This window comes from Sardina pilchardus, chromosome 2 (assembly GCF_963854185.1).
Source record: "Sardina pilchardus chromosome 2, fSarPil1.1, whole genome shotgun sequence".
Taxonomy (NCBI): Eukaryota; Metazoa; Chordata; class Actinopteri; order Clupeiformes; family Clupeidae; genus Sardina; species Sardina pilchardus.
The window spans coordinates 15,700,020-15,726,099 of record NC_084995.1 but is presented as its reverse complement, the minus strand read 5'-3'; the positions used below and the strand labels follow the sequence as shown (position 1 = coordinate 15,726,099).

The window sequence follows — 26,080 nt, the reverse complement described above, 5'->3', positions numbered from 1 at the left end:
CTGAATAACTGATGCAGTGCTCTAGTTTCAGTTGGTCCATAAACTGCAGTTATGGCGCAGTTAGTTCGATGTCGGCAAGAGAGCCCTCTCTAAAAAGCAGACCAACTACCCCAGGCGATATAGGCTACAGTAGGATAGTCTATGAATATTTTGAGCAGCGCAGAATTTCTTGTAAATGCTCGGCTCAGAAAGGACCAGCTATAATGCATTTTAAATGCCTTTGCAGCAGTTGTTACTGTACTTGCTCTTAAGAAGAGGGATTTGACTCATTTAGTCTCCATCAGGAGTTGTTTCGTGCATGGGCATTGTTCACAACAAAAGTTGTGCATTTAACACCAAAACCTGCCCTGGGAGCTGTCCTTCAGCACCAGTGAGAGGGATTCGGATGAAACCAACAAAAATGAATTGAATTCCAATAGATAGTCTAATCATATCTGCTCCTCGTGAATTGCAGTTAGCACACAGTCTGTATTATTATCCTTTGACTGACAGAAAATAGCATTTTTAAGTATTTTATGTATAGAGTGAAGGCATGTCCCGTTTTTGATTCTGAATCAATAATCAATGAACGTTTCGGTAAAAACTCACACATACTGTAGGCCAACTCTTTCACTTCTGCCTCTATGTTGCTTTACTGTATGTGTTCCAGTGAACGACACCACCGATATCGAATTGTGGCAGAAATAACTAGCCTATTGCAATTTCACGAAAACTATGTGGCAAAAAGGAAAGTGTGTCCTACTTATTTTTTATAATCCATTAAGAGGTAATTACAGTCAGCAGCAGATGACTAGTATATTGGTGTGTGGTTAAAGAGGGGCAATTATGATGTCTCTCACAACAGATCACATGCAACCTCTGTAAAGTTCCTGACTGAGTTATTTAAAGCATAGGCCTACCCCAATGCTGCTTCCATTTGAAAACAATTCAAGTCACCAAACCAACTCGAGCAAATATTCACACTCTTAAAACGAATGTGTTGAAAACAACACAACTTCCGTTGTTTTAACGCATCTCTGTTCGCATATAGGGACAACACAGTTTGTGGTGTTTGCTTTTTAAAAGTGTTACACAATGTTGAAAATAACACAACTTGAAAGGTTTTTTTTGTCCAGATAGATAGATAGCACAGTCGTTTTAAGAGTGCATCGAGAACTCCTGGCAAAATAATAACATCAGTGTGCCTGAGACGAAAACGTGCCCGTACTTGTGTCAAATAGTTATTACTACATCTTGGGTACGTGGATCAAATCCGCTGTTAAACCAGCGATAAGCCTATAGGCTACGGTTACTGCAACACGTAAAGAAAACCAATCATATTGACGATCAAGTAGATGGACAACTACACTAACCAATAGAAAGATTCGTGGTCTGATAAAGCGACTTGGACAGCTGAAACGATACTTCACACTGCCAACCTCTTCAAAGTGGGTCTCCGGTTTCGCGAGGCTGACGGGAACTACATGAACTTCGTTTACTTCTGGAAATCAATGCAGGGAACGTTTCTCTTAGTTGGATCATACAAATCTGTTCAAATTGATCATGTAAGTAACTTTTTATTATGCTATTCCGTTTGTATTCTGTTCTACTTGAAACAGAGTCGGAGCGCGTAAATAGCTTCGCAGCCTGTTGAGGGACCTAGAGTTCTAATATACCAGGCTCTCTTGCCAGTACAAGACTAAACTTGTGCTCTTGAAGTTTGTTCTTAACTGACGTAATTTCTCAATCTTGAGCGAATTCTCCGATAGCTGTAGGCTATGTAAACAACTTCAATTTCTTATTTCAAACACATAGCCTAAACTGTAAGAATAACGGTCCATGCATCCATAAATGTATTTTCTTGATTTGTCATTATGGTGAATTGATGCAGTAGTTCCACGTAAAATGACAAACACTAGACTAGTGACTAGAGTAATAAACATGTATCCATAGTAGGCTAATAGTAATAGTAATAATAATCATAATAATAATAATAATTCACTATTGAAGTACTTTTTAACATATTGTAGCACCGAAGGGTCTCATCTGAGACTTTAAAGAGTTAAGACAAAGGTCACATGCACCTCAGCTGCCACCCATTGCTCCCCAGCCCTGGCTAAGCAACAAAATAACAGCACTCTTGTAATTTAGGAGTCCCGGCCTGTCAAATTATGCCTGACCGATTTCCTTTCTTTTTTGGCAGCTGCTATGGACTTGAGTGATTCATCTCCAACCCCCCCTCCGCCACCCCTGGAAAATGGAGAACCTATTTTCTCCATCACCCCTCCTGACTCCAGTGCAGTGCCGTCCCAGGACGACTCAGCCATGTCCTCCAGTTCCTCAAAGCCCACAGCTTCCTCTGCTGCCTCTTTGGCACCTGATCCAAAGTCAGCCTCTGGCACAGCACAAAAGCCCTCTTTACCTCGAGCGAAGAGTTTTCAACTGCTGGCCAAAAGAGTGATCATGCAAGAGAAGATGAGGAAGGCCGCAGAGACAGACTCTTTTGAAGAAGGTAATCATCCTCACCTTCTACGGGGGGCGGGAGGGGGTGGGGGCAGATTCTTTTTGAGGAAATAAATCATCCACACCTTCTGTGAGGGGGGGGCAGAGTCTTTTGAGGCAGGTAATCATCCTCACCTTCTGCAGGGGGGGAGGGAGAGTTGGAGAAGAGGGGAAAGCATATGACACATACACTTTTACAAAATGGCTCTGGTGGTGCTAAATAGAACCATGCAGGCATTAAAGAAGCCTTAGTGGTTCCTTTGAGGAATCCTTCAGTAAGAACCATTTAGGGGTGCCATATATGAAGCATGCAATAGAATCATTTTTATAGCACTTTTTTATAAGAGTGTAAGATAAAGAACATATGACAGAAATCTTAAAGGTTTTCTCAGGCTTTGGTGTTTTTCATTATACACAAAACATTTGCATGTACTAAATGGACTTTTTACAATCAACAACTTTTGTTTCAGTGGGTGGGGAGAGAAACTAATGTCTCAGTTGTATTTAAACATGTACAAATTTAAATCCCTCTGCATACAGTATGTGTGGCAAAATAAGTATGAATGTTATCTCTCACATCCAAAAGCATGGCTGATTATTGGAGTTAAGTTATAGACATGAACATAGTATTTTACTACTCTCGAATAATCCTTGTGGTTTGAATAAATGCAGGTGATTACTCAATTTCCTCGTTCCCAGAAATATGCGAAAAAAGTTATACACACATACCGCGTGTGGTGAATTTATTTTTTCTTTCTTTATGCCTGTTGGCATAGTTGCAACAGAGTCCGAAAATGTTTAAGTGCTTTTGTGTCATTCAGAGGAGGAAGAGGAGGACTTGCCCTTTGAAGAGCTGGAAGAAAAGGCCAAGGGTGGAGATGCAAAGTATCAGAGCCAAGTTTGTAGTACACCGTACACCCCATCCACACACACACATGCACACACACACACACGCGTTGACACATATTAGCACCCCCCCACTCACACATGCATAGAGAGAGAGAGCGAGAGAGAGAGAGAGAGAGAGAGAGAGAGAGAGAGAGAGAGAGAGAGAGAGAGAGAGAGAAAGAGACTTCAGAAGAAACATGATCATTGGAGCACAGGAACACAGGAACGTTGTTTTTTATTATTTTTATTCAACTTCGACTTTCCGTATTGGAGTGAAAAGGCAGCCAAGGGCATACATAATGTAGTGGAGACTCTGACCAGTCATGTTGGGAGTGGCATGCAGACTGCAGACTTCACACTGCGTTGGTTTAGGCCTCAACCGGTGGTGGTCAGACTTGTCTGTCCTAGTCATGAGTGTGTGTCTATTTTCAGGTTCCTGGAAGATGAGCCTGAACTCTGAATATAACCCATGGCACTCTCACATGTATATACACACACACACACACACACACACACACACACACACACACACACACACACACACACTCAGTTAGGCACTTTAATGTGCATATTCACACGTACAGACACACACATGAACACGCACACACACACGCACGCATGCACACACACACACACACACACACACACACACACACACACACACACACATACACACAGATGTACACACAGAAAGAGACATGAAATAAACACTTGCCGTTGTTGTGAAGTGGAAAGGTTAAATAACTGGGATTGCAAGCCTATCTTTCCTTCCCCTCCCCACCTGTTAACTTGTAAACTCAAATGCCCCAGGAGAATCTGTTGTGGCATGTGAGAAAGTGCATCTACCTGTCATTGCACCGCTGTCATGACTTGCCCTTTGTCTCACAACTGTCAGTTGACTCTTCAGATGATCTATTGGCCATGGGATCATGTTAGCGTAAATTGGTGGCCTATATTGCACAGGGGTCAATTACAGAAGTAACTCGAGTAGGGTCAGTAGCGTAATAGATAGATTAGATAGAGAAGACCACCAAGGGTTCTTTGGATGGTGGAAGGTTTGAAGGAGAGCATAGTTATGAGTGGTGGTAGTCTAGTGACTAAGTAGCTGAGCTAGCTTGTAGTTGTGGGTTCAATACCAATGCCCCTGAGCATGGCCCTTGTAATGTAAGTCACTTTGGATAAAAGAGGGATATTTGCTGGTAGAGTTTTGTGTGAGAGCCAGGTGGCCATTATAAACGTGGCATAACATATGCACTACAAACAGAGGAATGAACATACTGAGGCTGTGATGACTGTACATGATGTGCTTCTCATTCTCATGAGAGGGACTCACCAAATCAAACGCCACCATTTTCATTTTGAATAATTCATCATTTGTGAAACAAACACGCATACATACAAACACACACACACACACAACCGTCCAACCACTTAATCACTTTTCATAAACATGCACACACACACACACACACACACACACATACACACACACACACACACACACAGACACACACAATATGTGTGACATTGGTCTTATACACACACTTACACATACACATTTTCATTTTAAATAATTAGTCATTTCATTCATCCATCTTGTTGTCCCTGTGGTTGTTCCTCTCAGCTGGGCAAATACTACCTGAAACTGGCCGAGGACAAAAACAAAGAGGAGAATGAACAGCTGGCTGTGGAGTGGTTTGTGCAGGCGGCAAAACTGGGCCGCAAGGACGCGGCTAGGATGCTACAGCGCTGCTGGATTCAGAGGAGAGGTGGGTTGTCTGTGCCACACCGCCTCTCTCTGTATCAAGAGAAAAACAAACACAATAATTGCAAAAGTTGTGTTACCTTTACACCTTATTATTGATCATATGAACAGTACCAGCAAGGCATTCAAAAGGTTTGTCACTCAACTCCTCCATTGAAATAGAAATGGTCATCCAAAGGCTGAAAGGGCTGGTAGCTTTGCCATATTTACCCAATAGATTCTGTCCAGTGTGTCTGTTTCTGTTCACATTTACTAAAACATGTTAGAGAAGAGAACGCTTGGAAGATGATCAGCTTATCTGAAGAAGAGATGCTTGTGCTTGTTCCCACACAGGCATCACTCCAAAGAATGAGGCGGAGGTACGCAAGCTCTCGACGGAGAGCAAGTTTGAGCAGGCCGTGAGGAGGGCGGCCAAGATGATGTTCCAGAAGCTCAATCCGGACGGGAAGAAGACTGTGGCTATGTCAGAAATGCTCCAGAATGTCGACCAGGTCAATGCAGTGCCAGGTATGGCACGCGGGGGGAGCATGGCGGAAGCTGCAGCCTGAAGAGTAATGCTGTTTTGTTGTTTGTTTTGTTTTGTTTGTTTGTTTGTTGGTTGGTTTGTTTGTAATGCATACATTAGCATACCTCTTGTTGAGTCACTGACTTCACAGTAATTTTTCTGTGCATGTATAGTATGAGAATTGGATGTGGTCAAATGTCTTTGACTACTTGGTCAATAGGACAAGCTTCTATGCTACCCTAAATGGTTCAAGTTTGATGGATGTGCAAGTACAGTTTTTAAAGCAGCAATCTGTAAGAAGATGCTGGTGTTAAATATATAGTGACTGCTAAATAGTCAAGCCAAGAGGAACTCCTGCAGATCAGAAATGCTGCTTTACAAAAAAAAGCAACAGCTACTGGCTTTTTGATACATCTGCTCGAGCATTTTTTGAGCCACGCATCCTGTGTCATTCTGTGTCATTCTGTAGAAAGTAAATCTGAGCCATTCAATACAGGCCTGTGTATTTACTGTTGGCAGAGTGTGGTGTGGAAGTCGTGTTAATTACCCAGCGATATGTGTTCTGAGTTGCCTGTGCATTACGTAACAGGGTATTTGATTGGCATCTTATGGCTGGCTGTGCCCTCTCTCTCTCTTTGGGAGCGCTTGTGAAATGCTTGGATCGAGTTGCACTGGAATGTTAAGCAACTGTTTGACAGACACTGCTGCCATGCTGTACTCAGTCCTCACCAACAGGTGGCCCTGCCTCCACAGGAACCGCGGCCACCTCCGCTGACACACAAAGGAGACTTCTGGAGAACATGGTGGCCGATGAATGTAAGTCTCTGGGTGGATACTGTTCCAGTCACATGATGTTACCCATAACATTCAATAGCAATTCAATTCTGTAACAGGTTGCTTTTATCCACATACACCACGTGTGTCAGATTGCTGTGTTTATAATTCTGATATAATATCTTAGTCATTCTACCACTGATGCAGCTCTGTCTGTGCCCCATAGCTGGACAAGTTGACCTAGACCATTTTGTGGAAATCACCAAGAAATTCACTGAGGGCATGGCACCGGTCACCATTCAGGATAAAGGAATGAATGATGCCCAGGAGACAGAGTCTAGTGAAAAAGACGTAGGTCAAAAGGTATCTTTGTATTAGTATCATATCTTATCAGTAGCTTATCCATTCTGAGCATTGTTCACAATAACTGTATCTGGCAGTACCACAGTTAAGATAAGGCAAAGCTGTTTTGACTCATATCAGTGAAATTGTGAGCATGGATCTATATGGTACTGTAGGTCTGTGGTACAATATTGTGTGGTGTTTGTCGTCAGGAATCCAGTGAGATGGTCCCCTCGCACCGCAAGTTGAAAAGGCACAGCTGGGGCACTGGGGCACTGCTGGGCAGCAGACGCAGGTTCGCCATGAAGAGAGCCATCGATATCAAAGCTCACTTTCTGGTAAGCCATCGATATCAAAGCTCACTTTCTGGTAAGCCATCGATATCAAAGCTCACTTTCTGGTAAGCCATCGATATCAAAGCTCACTTTCTGGTAAGCCAACGATATCAAAGCTCATTTTCTGGTAAGCCATCGATATCAATGCTCACTCTCTGGTAAGCCATCAATATCAATGCTCACTCTCTGGTAAGCCATCGATATCAAAGCTCACTTTCTGGTAAGCCATCGATATCAATGCTCACTTTCTCGTAAGCCATCGATATCAAAGCTCACTCTTTGGTAAGCCATCGATATCATCGATATGGGCAGGTGTATCTATATTGCTACAATGCCTCATATATGTTGTTACCCATCAATACCGTAAAAAAGTGAGTGCAAAAAAAGCTCAATTCTCAGCTCTCAATTCTTCCATAGTGTTGCTTTAAATTGACATAACTCTCTGTGAAATGTAAAACTTTTAATCATGAAGTTTCACTTTTTCTCCTGTCTACACTTGGGACACTAATTTAAAAAATGGTCCCAGTGTAATGTTTAAGACTAACCATAGCTGATTTCATAACTATCTATTCGCTGATTTGTTTAAATTATTAAGACCTTAACTGCAAATATGTATTAGATGCTCACTGCTGCCCCATGCCACATGATAGCTATAGAATGGTTGCATGCACAGTAACTTGATAGACTGTTTAAACTGATAGACCATCTCTGCCTGTTCCATGCTCAGGGCCTTCAGTACCCTCTGAACATCATCCTGTCCATGAAGGACCAGCTGATCGATTGGGCCTCCCGAGCCGGCAGCCAGTGGCTGAGCACGGTCATCCCCACGCACCACGTCAACGCCCTCATCTTCTTCTTCATCATCAGCAACCTCACCATCGACCTGTTCGCCTTCGCCATCCCCCTCTTCATCTTCTACCTCTCTTTCATAGCCATGGTGATCTGCACGCTCCGCATCTTCCAGAGCAGCAAGGGCTGGGAGAACTTCAGCGCCATCACGGCGCTGCTGACGCGCTTCGAGCCCACTCTGGACGTGGAGCAGGCCGAGACCAACTTCGGCTGGAACAACCTGGAGCAGTACTTCTACTTCATGACCTCGGTCATCTTCGTCATCTTCACCTTCCCGGTGGCGGACAAGGGCTGGATCCCGTGCTCGGAACTGTCCACGGTGGCCATCTTCTTCACGGCCCTCAGCTACATGAGCCTGAGCCCCACGGCAGCCACCTACGCGCGCAAGGCCATCTTCATTGAGGTGGCGTCGTCCGCCTGCATCATGACCAGCCGTCTGCCCGAGACCATGGTCGTGGTGCGCATGCTGGGCAAGACCTTCACCACCGTGCCCCTGGGCCATTCAGTCGTGCTCAAGCTCAGCTTGCCCTGTCTACTCTACCTCTACCTCTTCTACCTGTTCTTCAGGTGGGTATGGCAGAAAGTAGATGAGGTGACAACATGTCGTTGTTCTGTTTGTTGTTGTTTCTTTTCCTGTTAGTGGTCACTTGTGCTTGTGGCCCCTAAGGGAATTTGACCTGCACTCTGAGAAGAGATGTGTCAAAATGACACATTGTGTGTGAGCTCAGGGACAACACGTTTTTTGCGTTAATTTTGTGTAGCAACAACAACAACAAAAACAAGCAAACAAACAAACAAAAAGGCACATCTTTTTGTAGATACACAGTTTGTTTGTTGTTTTGAGATTGCTGAACTCTGTTTTTCACCCAGCCAGCCACACAATTGCTGTGTTGAAATTGACACAAAATGTCCCTGAGCACACACAGAAAATGTGCTAAAATTACACATCTTTTTTTAGAGTGTGATGGTGATAGTTACAAAAAAATAAACTGTAGCTAAAACAAGCAATGTTGGGGACAGATCTGATGCAAAAGTATGAACATCACGTAGCCTAAATATCTTGCATGAGTTACAGAAGTTCAAATACGCATCTTCTGCATACCGCTGTATCTGCTGTGCTCTGTGTTCAGATCATCTTGATTTCTGTCCCCATCTCCGCGCTGCTTAGGATGGCGAGGATGCGTGGCTTCAGTGGCACCTACTGCTTCCTGGTGCCCTACCTGGTGTGCTTCATGTGGTGGGAGTTCTCCGTGGTGCTGCTGCAGCACTCCACCCCCGTGGGCCTCATGCGCACCTGCGTGGCCTACTTCCTGCTTCTCTTCGCCCTGCCCGTGCTGGCCGTCGGCCTGGCCGTCATGCTCTTCATCCAGATGGTCAAGTGGTTCCTGGAGCTGGAGCTGACCAAGATGCTGGTGACCCTGGCGGTGTGCGCCGTGCCGGTCACCCTGCGCCTGTGGACGCGCTTCAGCCTGTCCATCCTGGACGTCTTCCACTCCATCTTCCACCGCGGGCCCGTCAAGCTCATCCTGATCTGCATCAGCACCGTCATCCTCCTCTGCGGGGTCTACCTGTACAACGTGGAGGGGCTCAAGGTGTACAACTCCACCATGACCTGGCGGCAGTACAGCAAGTACTGCGGCCCGCCGGCGTGGCAGGCCCGGGGCATGGCGCAGACGCAGATCTGGTGCACCCACCTGGAGGGCCACCGGGTCACCTGGACGGGCCGCTTCCGCCACGTGCGCGTGGCCGAGACGGAGAACGGGGCCCAGTCGGTCATCAACCTGCTGCCGGTGTTCATGGCCGACTGGATGCGCTGCCTGTACGGACAGACCTACCCCAAGTGCGACGCGGTCAACGCGACCGCCTCCGGAGTGAACGGGTCAGCGGCGGCGGTGCCTGGCTCTGCCCAGCACGTTCTGCTCCAGCGGCAGCAGGAGGAGGAGGAGATGTGCCAGATCAAGGCTCTGGCCAATCACCAGTGCCACGTCAAGCGCTTCGACAGCTACCGCTTCGAGGCCACCGTGGGGATGCCTTTTGACGGCACCGGGCCTCCCATCGATGACCCGAGCTATGACATTCTCCTGAAGGCCAGCCACGAGTTCCAACAGGTCCTGCTGAACCTGGACCCGGGGAGCATGGTGGAGTTTAGCACCAAGCTGGAGGGGCGCCTGGGGGCCAAGCTCCCCGCGTTCGAGCTCAAAGCCATCCACTGCCTGGACTGCAAGTCCTCCCTCATGCCCGAGGGTCGCCAGGTGAAGATCGAGCGCAACTTGCGACAGAGTGTGATGCGCTCCATTAAGTTCGCCTTCGACTTCTTCTTCTCCCCGTTCCTCTATGCCAGGATCTGATGGGCTGGCCACTCAGGACCAGAGAGGTAAAACTGGACATACAGTAAATGCCAATAATGAGTATTTTAACGTGGGAGACAGGCAATAACTATATTTATATTTATATTTATATCACTTAGCAAACGTTTCTTTCCAAAGGAAATTGGAATAAAAGAAAGGTACCTGTGCCTTAGTAGTTTTTGGAAAAAAGTCTGAGCTGCTTCTTGTCTAAGTGAAAAGTCATTGGATGACATGAAGCAACACATTCATTGACAAAATGCTCATTGCCTTGATCCTCAAGATAATGTCTTTTTCTTGGCAGTAAAAGAGATTGTTCAACCTTTGGAGTCAACTTTTTGAATCACTTTGCAGGGCCTGTTCCCCCAACTGTTGTCTTAAAAGTTTCATTAAGGACTGTGCTGTTTGAAATTCGGCTGTTCAAACAACACATTGGACCTCTCCCAACCCACATCTTCATTCATTGAATTGCCCCCATATTTACAGCATAGCTAACATGCTAGTGGCTTAACTGAAGCTAACTGAAGCACACTGCTGTTTGTGAGCGGTGCCCTGTGAGTCACACCTGATGCCACACAAAGCACATATGAAGTTGATGGGCCTGTAAGCCTGTAGTTCCCACAGCAGTGCCTCTACTATGCAGTAAAACTTTGATTTCATTGCAGGGGTGTGGCCCTATGACAGAGAATAATTCTGGGCCCTTGGATAATCCCCCAGTATCAGGGGGATCTCTGGGGACCCCCTTCCAGTTCTGGGCCCTTAGAATCATCCAACCCCCCTCCCCCCTCTGTAACTACCTCTTGGATGTTGAGAGGTTTAAAATTAGCTTAAAATCCTTGATGAAAGTCCCTGTGTGGAATCACGTTGGTCTGTAAGAGATTTAAGCAGAACCTGTGATGGTATCTGAAACATTTATTGAGACTTTGTTTTCTCAGAGTAGAAATTTCAAAGCAGTTTTTAAAGCAGACATATTGTGTCAATTACTATAGGCATTGGACATGCTCTCCCCTTGGCAGGAATCATTCACTGTTAGAGCTAAGCTAACACTTATTAAAACTTCCAAATAAGGTGGTGGTCCCCACTAAACCAACCCCTAACCTTAACCCCCAGTCCACCACATGCACACATACCTCCAAATATCTGATTGAATCCCATGTTGGTACTTCTGACTAGTGATAACAAGTACTATGTCGATTGTTCTTATCCAAGATTTAATGGCAAGGACAGCATTTTAACAATTGTTTGGGGCTAAATGAAACTATAGTTGTTTGTTATCCACAATATCAGAATATGTATTAGTTGTTTGAGTTTACGGAGCATGAATGTGCTTATGCATCAAAGTTCAATATTTAATGTTGTTGTTTTTCACCTCCAGATTGTTTACTATTAATATTGCTAAACGTAATGTTCTAGATTTTTACCTCAATAATGTATTTTAATGATTTGATTACCAAATTGAGTAATTTAATGGCTGTATTAGATTGGTCACTTAAATTAAACAAAGCTACTAACTGGAAGGTTTTTTGGGGGGAGATCGATAATATCCCAAACTTTGAATCAATATATCCAGGAGGTGTTTCCCATGGCATGTCACTTTATTAGCCTGACTTTGTTTTAACATTCGTTAAAACGTGTGATGATTGGTAGATATTGATTGCAATTGATATTTAAGCGCGGCATCCAATCAAGTGACAGCCTATGATGCAATGTGTTGACTGGCTGAACTGGCACAAGCAATGGTTTCCCATTTACAGAGCCAGCACTGTGTACATGTATATGGTAACACCAGAGTTGTTGTTAGCACACACTGAGAATGGATAGCTAAAGGACCATGCTGATGGCCATACCATAATGAACACACCTGATCTGATCTGGGACATATAACAGTGTTGGGCCATGAAGAGCCATTTGCTGAATTTGACAAATATTGTGCCCTTTGTTATTAAGCTGCGATTTTCACACACATTATTAATTATGACTTAGGTTCTTAATATATATGCAGGTATCCCAGTTTTTTACATTTGCAGTCACAGTCTTAGATGCATTCATTTTTAACTGTGAGTCAGGGGTATTGGCACAAATGTGAACGCTGTGAACACTGTTATGGGACGAATAAGAGGAACAGAACAGGCCTCTTGCACACTAAAGCCAAAGTCATCACACTTCGGAGTGCCTAATGTGTCTGCCCTGGAGCTGTTCTTGATCATGTTGAGGACTTGGATCTCCAAGTTTGTCATGTGTACTTTTGAGAGAGATAAAAATGGGAACGATTAAACATTTCAGTTGGCATAAATGTGCTCTGACGTACTGTCTATTTGTTATGTTGAGTATGTTGTTAAAAGGCATCTCAATGTGTATGGGAGTAGAATAGAGCACCATTGACCAATCATTTAAACATCATTACAGGTGCAGATCAAATGTTCAGATCTGTTTTCCCTCACTGAATATCTCTTCTCACAAAGACATTTCCAAGCAATGAATACACACACAAACAGACACACACACACACACACACACAAACATTCTCTCTCCTTTTTCACGTAGGATTGTTCACGTATGATGAGACTGCCTGACTGCACAATGGAAAATCAGTTCATGGAAGGAATCACATATGGACACATAATCTTTCATTTCAGATTATATTATTTATGCACATTCCTTCATTGCCTCATTTGATTTCCATTAAGTGTCATTTGATTACTTTTTAGGCATCATAGATATACACACTAGTAACATTTGATAATGGTAAACATGCTTTTTTGTTTCTGTGTGCCCTGGAAAAGAAAAAAAAAGGCCTTTTCCCTGGTCATTTCTCTGTGGTGTTTAACATGTGAATTTCTGTGTTGTCTGTGTATGTGTGTGTATGTGTGTCCGCGTAAATCTGTGTGAGAGTGACTACCCCAAACGTCTGAGAGGAGAGTTGAGCTCAAGCGGTCATGATGGCAGAAGGCCTGTCACCATGGCAACTGCCGTGCTGGTATCACCATGGTGCGATGTGGGCTGTCTGCTGACGCGTTCCCCTTTTTACATAAAGGAGCGCGCAGGGCTCTCCTGCCTTCAGTGCTGACACACACACACACACACCCAGATGGAGCAGCACTGCACAGATGCAGCCGTGACAGAGCCACACATGGAGCCACTGTACAAGTCTGCATTTGGTGTGTCAAATAAAGAGAAGTAGAGAGGGAGAGAGAGAGAGAGAGAGAGAGACAGTGAGAGAGAGAGAAGGATAAAGAGAAGGGGGCAGGGCACAGCTAACACAGGGGTTCAACATCCACAGGGCTAAAATGTCAGGAATGAGTAGTAGTCAATGAGGTCCAAGGAAGCAGTAGGAAGGACAGCAATGGGGAACAGAGGACACGGCGACACTGAGCGACAATGGGGGATGGCTGAGCGAAGCCGGAAGGCATGGCTTAAGGTCGAGACAGATACAAGGGCCTAAAAAGGAGGAAACCATAGAGGCTGATCTTGACACTGTGTGAAAGTGAGAAATACAAAGACAAGAGAAAGTGCCAAAGACCAGAGACAGACCAGAGAGCCAAAAGAAAAGTGAGGACTAAAAAAAACATAATCACAATTCATTTTTTTCTCCATGGACAAAGCAACGTGTCAGACATGACATCCCTATCTTAATATCATTGTAACCATCATTAACACGAATTTTTAAAAATGGACCAGCAAACTGTGTGCTCCACAAGTACATTCATTCAGCTTTATATTCAACGCGGAAGGGAGAGTTCACCCCCCTTGATGAACAATCGTCAGAGGAGTAGCCATGGTCCAAGCACTAAACACCACTAGCATGTCCTCGGAGAGGTGAGGTGAGTCGAACACTTGAGGTGAGTGAGAAACTACCCCGTGGCCACGGGGTAAATACTGACGAATCCGGTCAAAGTGAGGTTCCTTGAGGAGTGATCCTTGAGACAGACAGAAAGAGAGAGAGAAAGAGAGAGCGAGCGAGCGAGTGAGTGAGCTTGCTTTAGACTGTCCCAGCCAAACGCAGGATGGTGATTTTGCTTTTTTTCTTTCTAGTTCACTGAAGCTGTGCTGCTGGGGGTGAAATGGTCTGGCCAAGAGGGTGCTGCTGCTGGCGCCGGTGGAGAATGCTGATATCGTTCCACCTGAAGCGAAGCAGGCGTAGCTGGCAGTAATGCATTGTGGGAAGATTCGGGAAGCACGTGATAGGAAGATTGCTGCTGCGCGCGGTTCAGTTACCAAGACAACTGGGTGTATGTTCGTGTGGGGGGAAGGGAAGGCAATCGGACTGGCTTTTGGAGCATGTCCCAGAGGCACCTCCCCCATCCCCCAGCACAAGAGAGAGAGAGAGAGAGAGGGAGAGAGAGAGAGAGAGAGAGAGAAAGAGAGAGAGAGAGAGAGAGAGAGAGAGAGAGAGGAGAGAGAGAGGGAAAGAGAGGGAGAAATGGTCCCCACAAGCTCCTACTTCCATATCGAGGCTGTCAGGGATTCGTCAGCAGGGCCATCAATCAACCAATCAACCAATGCCAGCTTGACCATTTGCAACACCTTTCGCAGCAAAGGACCGGATCCAATTGACAAGTCTTTGACCGAATGCGACTGCTCCAACAGCTGCGTAGTCCATTCTTTACAGACACTGAACACTTCCACTGTCACACCAAACTAGTAGACACATTCAAATGTAATCCAGTATTTTATCCCCCCTTTTTGAGCCAAGTTCATTCCAGTACATCCAGTGCGATCATGTAATGTATATGGATGTGTGTGTGTGTGTGTGTGTGTGTGTGTGTGTGTGTGTGTGCGCGCGTGTGTGTGTGAGTGTGTGTGTGCGTGCGTGCATATGTATGGATGAATATGAATGAGTGTGTGTATGTCCTGTATGCGTATAGGTATGTGTGTTTGAGCAACTGCTACCCGTTGTACGTATGTGTGGTCACACTGCGTGTGTAAATCCTTGGCTCGTCCACTGCAGACAAACAGACTCATTAAGGGAGACCCATATTCAGGCAGCCGGAGCGCTGCTCTGCGTCCCCCCCTCCCCCTCCCTTCCCCTCCCCCCTCCCTCCCTCTCCCTCCCCTGGGCTCCGTGCTGCTGGTCACTGGGTCTCTGGGTTCACCCGGTCCTGGAAAATGTAGAGGTTGTTGGTGGCGGCGATGGCGATGATGTTCTCGGCCGGGTGCCACGCCATGTGCAGGATCTTCTTGGTGAAGTCCAGGCTGTCCACGCCCACGTCCCCGCGCCGCCGCCGGCCGCCCGTGTAGACTCGGCGTGTGCGCAGGACCGCCCGCGGCTTGCTGCTTTCACGCCACGCCTCCAGCGTCACCCCACGGCCGGTCTCGCGGTCAAACATGCGGAAAAAGCTGTTGTAGGCACCGGTCATGATCACACTGTAAAAATACAATGATAAAATATTGCGTTACTTTACAGATTATCACTGTTAATATCACATAGTATTACAATACATCTAACCTTTTTCTATCTAACATTTCTGCCACAATATCATATAACTATCTGATACCATTGTAGTGCATATTTCCTGAATAATTTCTCTGCTGAATTAATTCACCAGCTGTTAACAACCTCAGTGACTCAGGGGGAGGATGAATAGGGTGTGTATTGGTGAAGGTGAGTGGGCAACAGCCACTAAAGACACGGTTCTGAGGAGAGAGAGGGGGAATAAAGGAGGGGGAGGAGTGAGATGATGAGGAGAAAGAAGGGGAGACTGAAGGAGGAGGAGGAGGAGGACGACGACGAAGAGAAGAATGGGGGAGGGAAAAGGGAGGGATGAGACCAGACGGAGAGAAGAAAGGGGAGCAAAGAAGAGAGGGAATGATATGGGTTGGGAGTGATGGAACAACATTGTTAAGAATTCAAAAATGCTATGCACCAGATGGAGAAGAGACTTGAATCTAGATAGATTTCTCTGAATGCGTTCAGAAGATTGACAGGACATACTTGAGAAATATCAGCAGGGAGAGATTAAAGGCTGACTGCAGAGAGAGAAAAAGGAGAACAGTGCAACCTTGCTCACGTGTGTGGGTAGAGCGCGAGACTCACCTGTCGGTGCTGTTCCACACGCATTCAAACTTGTCAAAGATGCAGTCATTCTCATACAGGGAGCAGAGCTTACTCCTCAGGTACTCGTGCACCTGAGGGGAGAAAGGACAGTGGGCTGAGTGGTTCTGATGGGGCTGGATGAGACCCAATACTATTAGCAACGCTATTCATTTTTGTGGAAGACATGTAATACTGTAGGTATGGTTTCATAACAAGTGTGTGTACCAAATGATCATAGCCTTGAGCAAGATAAGAGATATCAAGTGTAGACACCCTATCTTAATATCAGATGTTTTATGGCTTGGCGTATTACACCCTACTAACTGCCTAAACACACTTACCTGGTAGGTCTCAACAGGACCCTTCTCCATGTGGAGGTCCCACACCTTGACAGTGAGGTAATCCCTTGTGAGCAGGTAGCGGCCACTGTGGCTGAATTTCACGTCCGAGACGGAGGAGATGATCTCAGAGAAGAAGGACCGATTACCGGGGTCCTCAGGCTCCTCAAAAACTGTCAATGACATCAAACGATTCAATAAATTTATAAACATGCAGGTTATGGAAGGTGGTATCTTAGTGGTTAAGGAGCTGGGTTAGCATGTAGCAGCCTGACAAGTTGTGGGTTCAATTCCTGGCTTCCACTGTTGCACCCTTGAGCAAGGCACTTAACCCTAGTCTTAATAGACATATATAAGTCGCTTTGGATGGAAGCATCTGCTAAATAAATAAATGTAAATAGAATAAGGAAGAACAACAGAATAACCATGATTCATAGCAACACAAATGCACAGACAAAATTATTTCAGTTAAGACCAACAGAGACTTCAGATTAAAGTGGTAATGAGGGCCTTTTCTATTCACTTCATTCACAGTTGGGAAACTTTGCGTTAACTTTAAAATCATTGGTCCAGCCTAACCAATCAAACTGATCAGGAATTCCTAATGTTATTTCTACATCACCTAAACTATACAAATTGATAATAAACAGCATCAGCAGTCATGTGAACAATCCATGTAGGCCTGCCTTTTCACATTTACATTACACATTACAACAATTATTGTTGTTCACAGGTGTTGCTACTGCTGATTACCACAGCCACTTTAGATTTTGAAACTATACCGTCATCCCCTCTCGCCGCAAATTGGCCTAACCTTTCTGGGGACTGATGGAAACGTTAGTGAATTAAGGTGCTCCAGACTTGTATCTCCCTGAAAGGAGATATATGTGGGCGTGGCCAGACTAGGACCTTTATAGATGGATATGCAAAATTTTTTTAATTCCTCAGTTTTGAGCTCACAACTTCAAATAGGGCCTCAATTAGCAATGCTTAGTTGGAATGGTAAGATGATAATTCCATATGTTGCAATTCAGAGGTATACCGCTCTGGAAAAATGATGAGACCACTGTACATTTTCTGTTGTCATCCTACGGTTGTTAAGTGACTTTCAAATGAGATTTTCTGAATTAAGAGACCACTGCACATTTATATATGATCATCAACTCATTTGAATTTCACTCAGCAACCATAGGATGACATTAGAAACATCTGCACTGGTCCCTTTAATTTTTCTAGAGCTGTACCGGTATATACAAATAACTGAATTGAGTTCACAAGGAGTTCAGACCAATGGGCAAGTCTGGTACGCAGCCGTATGCTTACTTTTGGAGTGTTTGTCACAGAGCGCCGATGCCCTCATGTCACAGAGCCGCAGGGTGCCTTTGCTGCTGCTGTACACAAACAGGTGGCAGTGCTTTGGGTGGAACTCCGCAGCCGTGATCACCTCCGTCAGGTCCTCCATGTTGGCTGGCTTGATGTCCACAATGTCTGAATGCGCCACAGGGTCAAGGAGCGGACTGGGTCAGGTGATCAGACGAGCCCACAGCAGGGCCACACTGTTAGCGGACTAGCGGCATGCACCATCTCCAGTCAGTCAGTGACATTTCCTCAGGAGCCTCCCCTGACCTGAGCTGAACGTATGGTATTAATAATACACACTTACCGGACACGCAGGCTACAGCAGACACAGAACTGAAGCGTTCCGTTTGCGGAACATCTGCTACAACAACTAGCTTCCATTTTGAACAATGGAACTGGTTTGATGAACGTCAGTCCGATGAAGACTGAATATTCATTGTTTTCCATTTCACAATATTATTCTTTACAAAGAGGAAGTTCTAGATTCTAGAGGGATATTTCATCTCTTGGCCATTAAACATTTAAAGAGCACATCATATCTCTTAGCCATTTTTTTCTTTTAAGGAGCACATCATGCACACACATCTTCGCAATACACTGTCTTGTTTTCGGCCACACACACATACACAGACAGACAGACAGACAGACAGACAGACACACACACACACACAAACACACACACACACACACACACACACACACACACACACACACACACACACACACACACACACACACTCACACACACACACACACACTCACACACAGACACACATAGATATACAGTATACACACACAAAAACAGATGCGCATAAACACATGCACATAACCAAACAAACTCACACAAAGCAGGCACTTACACTCACACACAGCAGCCCTCTATTTTAGAGCAAGCCTCCCGTGCTTTAGAGGAGAGTGTTCCCTCGGTGAATTATTGAAATGTTTCCATAGATGTTTCTTCCCATTTCTAGGTCAGCAAGCTGGAACAGGGGAGATCACAGCACACTGAAGAGCACTCGTCTGCCCTGCCCTGCTCCCTGCCACATGCTGCACAGAGGCCCCACGACCCAACCCAGCACCACTACACACAGGTGATCAGATATTCTGATCTATTCTGTATCCATGCTCTCCGTGACAGATGTGGATGAGTGTGAGTGTGTGGATGCGTCGGCCACACCCAAAGTTGCAGAGGTGCAGCACGCCGGGCCTAATGGGTTGTGTGAGTCATTACGCTCACCGTCTGCGTTTGGCGCAGGGTGCTGTCATACCCAGATAGGGGCTGATTCATATAAATATGAAGCTATGTCATTTGTTGCTTAATTCACTCTCTCTCTCGCTCTCTATCTCTCTCTCTCTCTACCTCTCTCTCTCTCTCTCTCTCTCACACAGACACAAACACACACACAGACACACAGACACACAGACACACACACACACACACAGGGTGCACGTATGGCTGAAGGATACTGAAGCTGCGGTCTGTGATGCCGAGGTGCCACATGTTGATCCTGAGGTCGTCAGCAGACAGGTACGTCTCGCCGTCGCTGTTGACCGAGATGGAGTTGACGTGGTAGGTGTGGCCATTGGAGAAGACGCGTCTGGGACGCACCTCTACCATCAGGTCCGTGGGTTTCAGCACGGGCACCTGAGACAGGCAGGCAAGGAATACGCTTACAATAGGAGCAGCTCAAACTGGGGAACACAGATGTCATAATGGTGAGGTATGATATGTACAAGAAAAGTAGCTGTGTGCACATCCCACCTGGCAGGTGCAGGACAAATGGAGAGTAGCTTAAGAAAGGAATATAATGTCCGCAACACTGATAATTGCTCTCGTTTAATGTGAAAAAGCAACGTTTCGACCCTACTGGGTCTTCATCAGCCTGATGAAGACCCAGAAGCCATTCTGCCTGATGAAGACCCAGTAGGGTCGAAACGTTGCTTTTTCACATTAAATGGGAGCAATCATCAGTGTTGCAGACATTATATTGCTTTCCTGAGGTATGATATGTAGTCATGTATGCAGCTAGTGCATTTTATGTGTGAGGTGAATCGTAATACTGAAATGGTTTCTATAGACTTGGGGGAATTAACATGTTTTGGACAAAATCTACCTTTAGTTAGTTTAAACTGAATTTGTAAGTTGGTTAAAACTGTGCCTATTATGGGTATTATTTTGAGTGCGCTTGGCATGTTGACAATTATTGAAGATGTTGACTATCGAAATTTAGCTTAACTTTTTTGACACTGTATATTCTGACTTTCCACAGCGCTACCCTTTCATAAATCCCTGAGAGGCCGTGCAGGTGACGTGGTTACCTGTAAGGACGTCACCGTGGAGAAGTCCTTGACCCTGCCCTCTTCGTCCTTCAGGTTGTAGCCCTCGGGCCTCTTGTCTCGCTCGCTGACCTTCCATAGCTTTATGGTCTTATCTGAAACACAATGACAGGGACAAAAAGATTCAGAGATTTCAAGGACTATGGAAGTTCATTGAATTATATTTTCATGGTCTTATTTTGTCAAACTCAAGTTGAACTCTATTACTGGTAAAACAGTAAAAATTTTACATTTCAGACATAACTCAAACAAAGAGGAAAAATACTCATATATAGGGTGTGGCATGTTACACTTACATAAGTGAATAATCTGCACCTAACTGTACAATGTACTGTACATGAAAGTACACCGTATGGTACTACACCAGGAGATAACTAGGCTAAAAACCTGTGTATTCAACCATGTTGTGTATTCACCAGTCTGTGTAAAGATGATGTATGTCCATACTGCTTCAATATGTGCATACAGATTATCAACACCACTATACAGTACATTGTTGTGGACCATGTTTACCTACTCCATGGTATACCTACAGTGATATAACTAAGGCTCTATAATGGTTACACCTTCCATTATCACAATACAAAGTGGTACCAAACAATTCTTGGTTGCTCCACTTCAATCCTCTCTGGTGTTCCTTGTGTGACCCCCACCCTTCCCATCCGTCACCTAAGTGATGAGGTCCAAAGGGACCAGGAAGTAGACAGGGATGTGGCGCGGCTCACCATTGGTGGAGAGAAGGAAGTGGGCTGCATTCTGCTGTGGTAGCCAGCGGATCTTGTTGATCTTCTCCTCGATCTCCAAGCTCTTCAGGTAGTCAAAGTCAGGCTCATGGCTCTGGAAGGTGCTGTAGACGTTATACTCGCCCGATTCACCTAACTCCTCTGGTTCTCCTTTTGTCTGGGGAGAAAAACAACACACCACAGAGAGAGAAAGAGAGAGACAAAGAGAGAGAGAGAGAGAGAGAGGGAGGGAGAGACAGAGAGAGAGAGAGAGAGAGAGAGAGAAAATCCATCATTTATATAGGGATGCACAAAACAGTTCATCTCACAACTACAGTATGTCAAAGTAAGAAAGCATGAACTGCTTTCATGTAAGGCCCAGCATCTCCCTACATTCACTACAGACTACAGTGTCTTATTCTGGAATCCACCCACACAAACATTTGCACATCAGACCAGTAATTAAGCCTGCAGCACCTTGGAACAATATAATCACACCCAACTCCCTTAACCCTCGCTTCAAACAGCCACCCATCCATGATAAGAGCTAAAGGGCATCAGCAGGCCATAGCCAACCTGAGTCTCCCTTTGGAAGATGACCACTCTTCCTCCCTTGTCCCCCGTCGCCAACAGATCCCCCGTCTGGTTAAATTCCACCGTGGATATGACATCAGCTGAGGTAGGCAGGGTAGGGGGAGAGAGGAGAGGGAAGAAGGCAGACATTAGAGTTTGAATTAGTACCTTTGGAACCTTGTCTATTTCATTCTTATGTAAAGAATTTAGTCTTGTTTGTACTCCATATTACCCACCCTGTACATAATTAGTCTACAGTGGTGTTCATAGTTACTGACTAGATCGCTTTCATCAGAAATACACTCATAGTCAATTAATTCCAAGACGAGTCTGTTCCATAGTTGCACAATTTCTGTATACACTGGTCTCTGAGAAAGACTGATTAGTGTAGGCACGGGGACGCAGGCGAATGAACAGTCTCACTGTGACTGTGTCTTAAGGTCATGCAGTAGTGATCATTCACATTACCTTTTGTCTCAATGTGCAGCTCTACAATCTATAAATACACACTAACTGCCATCCAGTATCATCAGTATCATATAACACACTGACCAGGCCCAGGCTATGACATAGAGAGATCACATTAGTTCTCAGGGAGCCATTTTTAGCTAGCATAATTTCCGCCGTTTGAAAAGCTAACAGAATTTCAGCCTTCCCCAGACCCAGACCTGTCTGTGCACTCTTGCATCACTGATTCCACTGTGAACCACACACACAGAGACCAACTGGGCCAAATGGGCCGTCATTCCAGTACCCTGGAGTCCTTCTGACTGACCCAGACTGCCCTGAGGGCCTGGCCCTGGGATGCCAACGCAGAGGGGCGGCCTTACCTTCGGTGACGTAGTCTCGGAGGAAGCTGTGGTTGATTTTGTTGCTCTCGCCGTCCTCACCCATCGGAAGCGGCGGGGTGCCCGAGCGCGCCCGTCCGGAGGTGAGCCGTCCAATCCGTACTGCCTCGCCCCCCCGGAGCTCCGCCCATGCTGCTGTGGCCTAGCAAGAGGGCCCGGTGCACGGCATCCTGGGAGAGGGAAGGCCCGGCCACCGAGAGGTGAGGTGAGGTGCGGAGGAGAACAGCCGACGTGTGGAGGGCAAAGAGAGATCACACAGGGGGCAGCACCCGCCACCAGGAGGAAGAGCAGGGAGAGGAGGAAGAGGAGGGAGGCAATGAGAGGGGACAGAAAAAAAAAACCCCGAAGACAAATCTCAGCCCCACTAATGCCAGAGAGACGACAGTGGACGCCTATAGCCCATGCTGTGTCCCACGCCGGTGTCCCTACACATACGGTCAAGCCCGCGCGCTCTCACACACACACACGCTCACACATGCTCAGCGCCTCGCACACACCCTCCACATTAATCAAACGGCACCGCTAAGCACAGCACAGCTCAGCTCAACGCTGCCCGGCAACAAGCTACGGAGACACGCGAGGCCGGCAGGCCTTCTAGCAAAGGTGCGATCCTGTCGGCGTCGGTGTGCGTGCGTGTGTGCGTGCGTGCAGGAGCGAGTGTGTCCACGCATCCGTCCGTTGTCCGTGTGTGGTAATATCCTTTTGCTGCGGCAGCAGTTCCCTCTCCGCCGGCAGAAACGAGAGATGCTCGCAGGGTGCGGTAGTCCTTGAAGGAGAACGGAGGAGATGGGAGATGCTGCTCTCTGCGGCAGAAATGGAAAAAGAGAGAGAGAGAGAAAGCGAGAGAGAGAGAGAGACAGAAAGATGAAGAGGGGGAAATGGAGAGAGAAAGAGAGAGAGAGAGAGAGAAATAAAGGCCTGTTCTCCACCTACCAGCCTCTGTGTGTCCGCTAGTCTGCTGCTGCAGAGTGACAGAGCGAGTGTGTGTGTGTGAGTGTGTGTGTGTGTGTGTGTGTGTGTGTGTGAGAGTATGTGTGTGTGATGCGCGAGCGGATGGGAAAGACAGAGAGAAAGTGATGGAAAAAAAGGGGGAGGGAGAGACAGAGGAGAGAGAGAGACAGAGAGAAACAGAGAGAGAGAGAGAGAGGGAGAGATGCTGCCAGCTTGTCTTCTCTGGACTGCTGCTGCTGTGGTGCTTCTGCGCAGTAGCCCTGTTACAGCAACCTCCTCCCCGGCCGGCCAGTCACAGCGCACCCTGCTCTCCAAGCTCCTCCCACTGCAGGTGATAATGGGAGAGAGAGAGAGGATGAGAGGAGTGGAGGAGCAGGGGGAGGAGAGCACAGAGCAAACATTAATATAACACTCGCAATCTCAAATATAGATGACTGCTAACATAACTAGGATGCGGGCACACTCCCCCAAACAGATGCTGTCCATGGCTATTAAGTCATGTTCATGTAGCATTGTCATTAGATTTTGCTGTGTAGAAATAATTAATTAATTGGGAATTAAATAATAATAATTAAAAAAAACATGTCAGTACAAGGGTGTCATGTTCTGCATGTTTTCCCCATATATACAGCAGTTGTGTATATTATTTAGATGGTTTAGATTAGAAATATGCGATGGAATTTGGTAGGCTAAGGTCTAATGGATATCAATAATGTCAAAAGGCTATAACAATACAAGTGCATCTAAATGGGGTAGTTCTGCCCCCTGTCGGCAGTTTCCCATAATGTTAAATGGTGCTGAGTCTGTACTGTATATGCTGACCTTTTTTAACCCCACGGGTGAGGGAGTTTTTAGTATGAAATACGTATTGGCAATAATAACTGTAAAAATGCAGATATAACTCTGTTAATGTTAGAATGAGACCGTATACAGTTAAGTCGACCAAAAGCCTCCAGCCACAAAACGAAAATGTTTCTTTACCTTTTTTTCTTTATATATATTGTAACGGTCTTAAAAAGATTCCCTGCTCTACAGATATTCGTAGATAACAACATTTTACAACATTAATGATCAGAATATTCTGACATTAACAACTTTTCCCCTACCTTTCTGACTTGATCATGCGCAACAACTTGGTTGTAGTCTATCATCCTCGTGACGATTCCACATCTTTCTTAAAAAAAAAAGAAAAGTCACGCTTTTACGATTAGCCTCATGTCAACGCACACCAGCGTTATCCCATTTCTCCATTACATCTCTTCGCTTCATCGGTGATGTTGGTCTGAGTGCAAGATACCACCGCAACCTAAGTTTTCGTTCACGAGAGGATAAGCATTATGCTATGCATCTGCACATGGACACATACAGGAAGTTGCGTCGCACCTGTGTAATAGGCCTATATTAGCAGTACAATAACAAAAAAAGACCTGCATTGTTATTGTTCACACATTAAATGGTGACCCATGGTAGTTAGCAGTTTAGGTGAATGTGCCATTTATTTACAGTAGAGCACTGTTCTTACCACCAGAGGGAGACCTGCGGTTCTTGTCAATAATTTAAAAGCACATACGATGGCTCGCCATAGGCACAGGTTGGCACAGGTGGAAATAGCTTCAACAGTCACTACAAATAATTGTTACAAATAGCAGGAAGCCTCTGAATGCTTTTACTGCATTGTATGTCGTGTGCAATGGTTAGCTGACATAATAATAGTGTGCTCCAAAATGTACATGGGCTCTGCAACTTGTGTTGAGTTCTCTCTTGATTTATGTACAGTTGAAAAAATAGAAACACCATTCCTTACTAGAATAGAGCAGCACAACAAACTATTGTTGTGAGCTGGCTAAAGAAATCACATCATATCAGGTTATTTCATCATGGGTAACACTTTATTTGGATAGTTGTAAGCGCTTCCTCACTCATTTTATAGCAACCACGCAGCTCTTGTAATTTAGTTGTAATTCATTACCAAGGCTACACTTCTTTACAAATCAATGACACCTTTTCACATTAGTTATAGCATTGTTATCCAACAGCTTATTTGATTGATTCCTCTTCATTCATTCATTCACTCACTCATTTGTCTCTTTGTACTAACACAATTTTGAACTATATTTTCTTTTCATCATCACCAGCTTTGGTACTGAACATGACTCTCCGGAAAAATGTTGCTGTGGCTGGAGGCATGGTTTGTGCTGTGTAATCTATTCTATTAACATAGGATTTGGGTGTCCATCTCAGATATCAGATTATGTCAGTCAGGGGATCTGTATGTAGCTAACTTCATGCATGAGACAGAGAAGCAGCCTGCTAAGGAGTGAATGTCACAAGCTCTGCCAGGAGGATGAGCTGAATTCGCTGAGTATTCACTGAGTAATCGATCTTGGGTGGGAAGTAAAGAGTGTTTTCAAGTTTCACTACAAGACATTTTCTCGGTCTTGATGATCATGACACATCTTGTCATTTTTTTGGAAAAGTCGAGTCTCAAGTCTTTGAGCTGGAGTCCAAGCCAAGTCTCAAATCTTTGAGGGACAAGGTAGGCCTAACGTCAAGTCTTAAGTCTTTTGTCAAGTCAAGTCCAAGTCAAGTCATCTGATTTTGTCACTGCATTGTTAAATCGTATGAATTCCAAGC

General features: G+C 45.4%; 2 protein-coding genes across 4 annotated transcripts; one reads left to right on the top strand and one right to left on the bottom strand.

Annotated features, from left to right (window-relative positions):
* The first annotated feature begins 1,420 nt into the window (after positions 1-1,420).
* On the top strand, positions 1,421-12,581 carry wfs1a (Wolfram syndrome 1a (wolframin)). Of its 2 annotated transcripts, none has more exons than XM_062520460.1 (10): positions 1,421-1,544; positions 2,183-2,491; positions 3,303-3,379; positions 4,994-5,138; positions 5,468-5,641; positions 6,393-6,455; positions 6,640-6,764; positions 6,968-7,093; positions 7,818-8,506; positions 9,108-12,581. In XM_062520460.1, the coding sequence occupies exons 2-10, from the start codon at positions 2,188-2,190 to the stop codon at positions 10,285-10,287; spliced, it is 2,883 nt and encodes a 960-aa protein (XP_062376444.1). In that variant the 5' UTR covers positions 1,421-1,544; positions 2,183-2,187; the 3' UTR covers positions 10,288-12,581. The 2 variants fall into 2 exon arrangements, with proteins under 2 accessions (XP_062376444.1, XP_062376436.1); XM_062520452.1 differs by having other exon boundaries at positions 6,640-6,776.
* A 2,760-nt stretch (positions 12,582-15,341) lies between these two features.
* On the bottom strand, positions 15,342-23,485 carry ppp2r2ca (protein phosphatase 2, regulatory subunit B, gamma a). Of its 2 annotated transcripts, none has more exons than XM_062554541.1 (10): positions 23,429-23,485; positions 22,478-22,665; positions 21,651-21,748; positions 21,078-21,252; positions 20,335-20,447; positions 19,483-19,660; positions 17,980-18,144; positions 16,660-16,829; positions 16,319-16,410; positions 15,342-15,648 (listed from the first exon to the last, which is right to left on the bottom strand). In XM_062554541.1, exons 2-10 carry the CDS (start codon positions 22,539-22,541, stop codon positions 15,357-15,359), a joined length of 1,347 nt encoding a protein of 448 aa, XP_062410525.1. In that variant the 5' UTR covers positions 22,542-22,665; positions 23,429-23,485; the 3' UTR covers positions 15,342-15,356. The 2 variants fall into 2 exon arrangements, with proteins under 2 accessions (XP_062410525.1, XP_062410518.1); XM_062554534.1 differs by having other exon boundaries at positions 22,478-23,298; positions 23,429-23,484.
* Between the last annotated feature and the right edge of the window lie 2,595 nt (positions 23,486-26,080).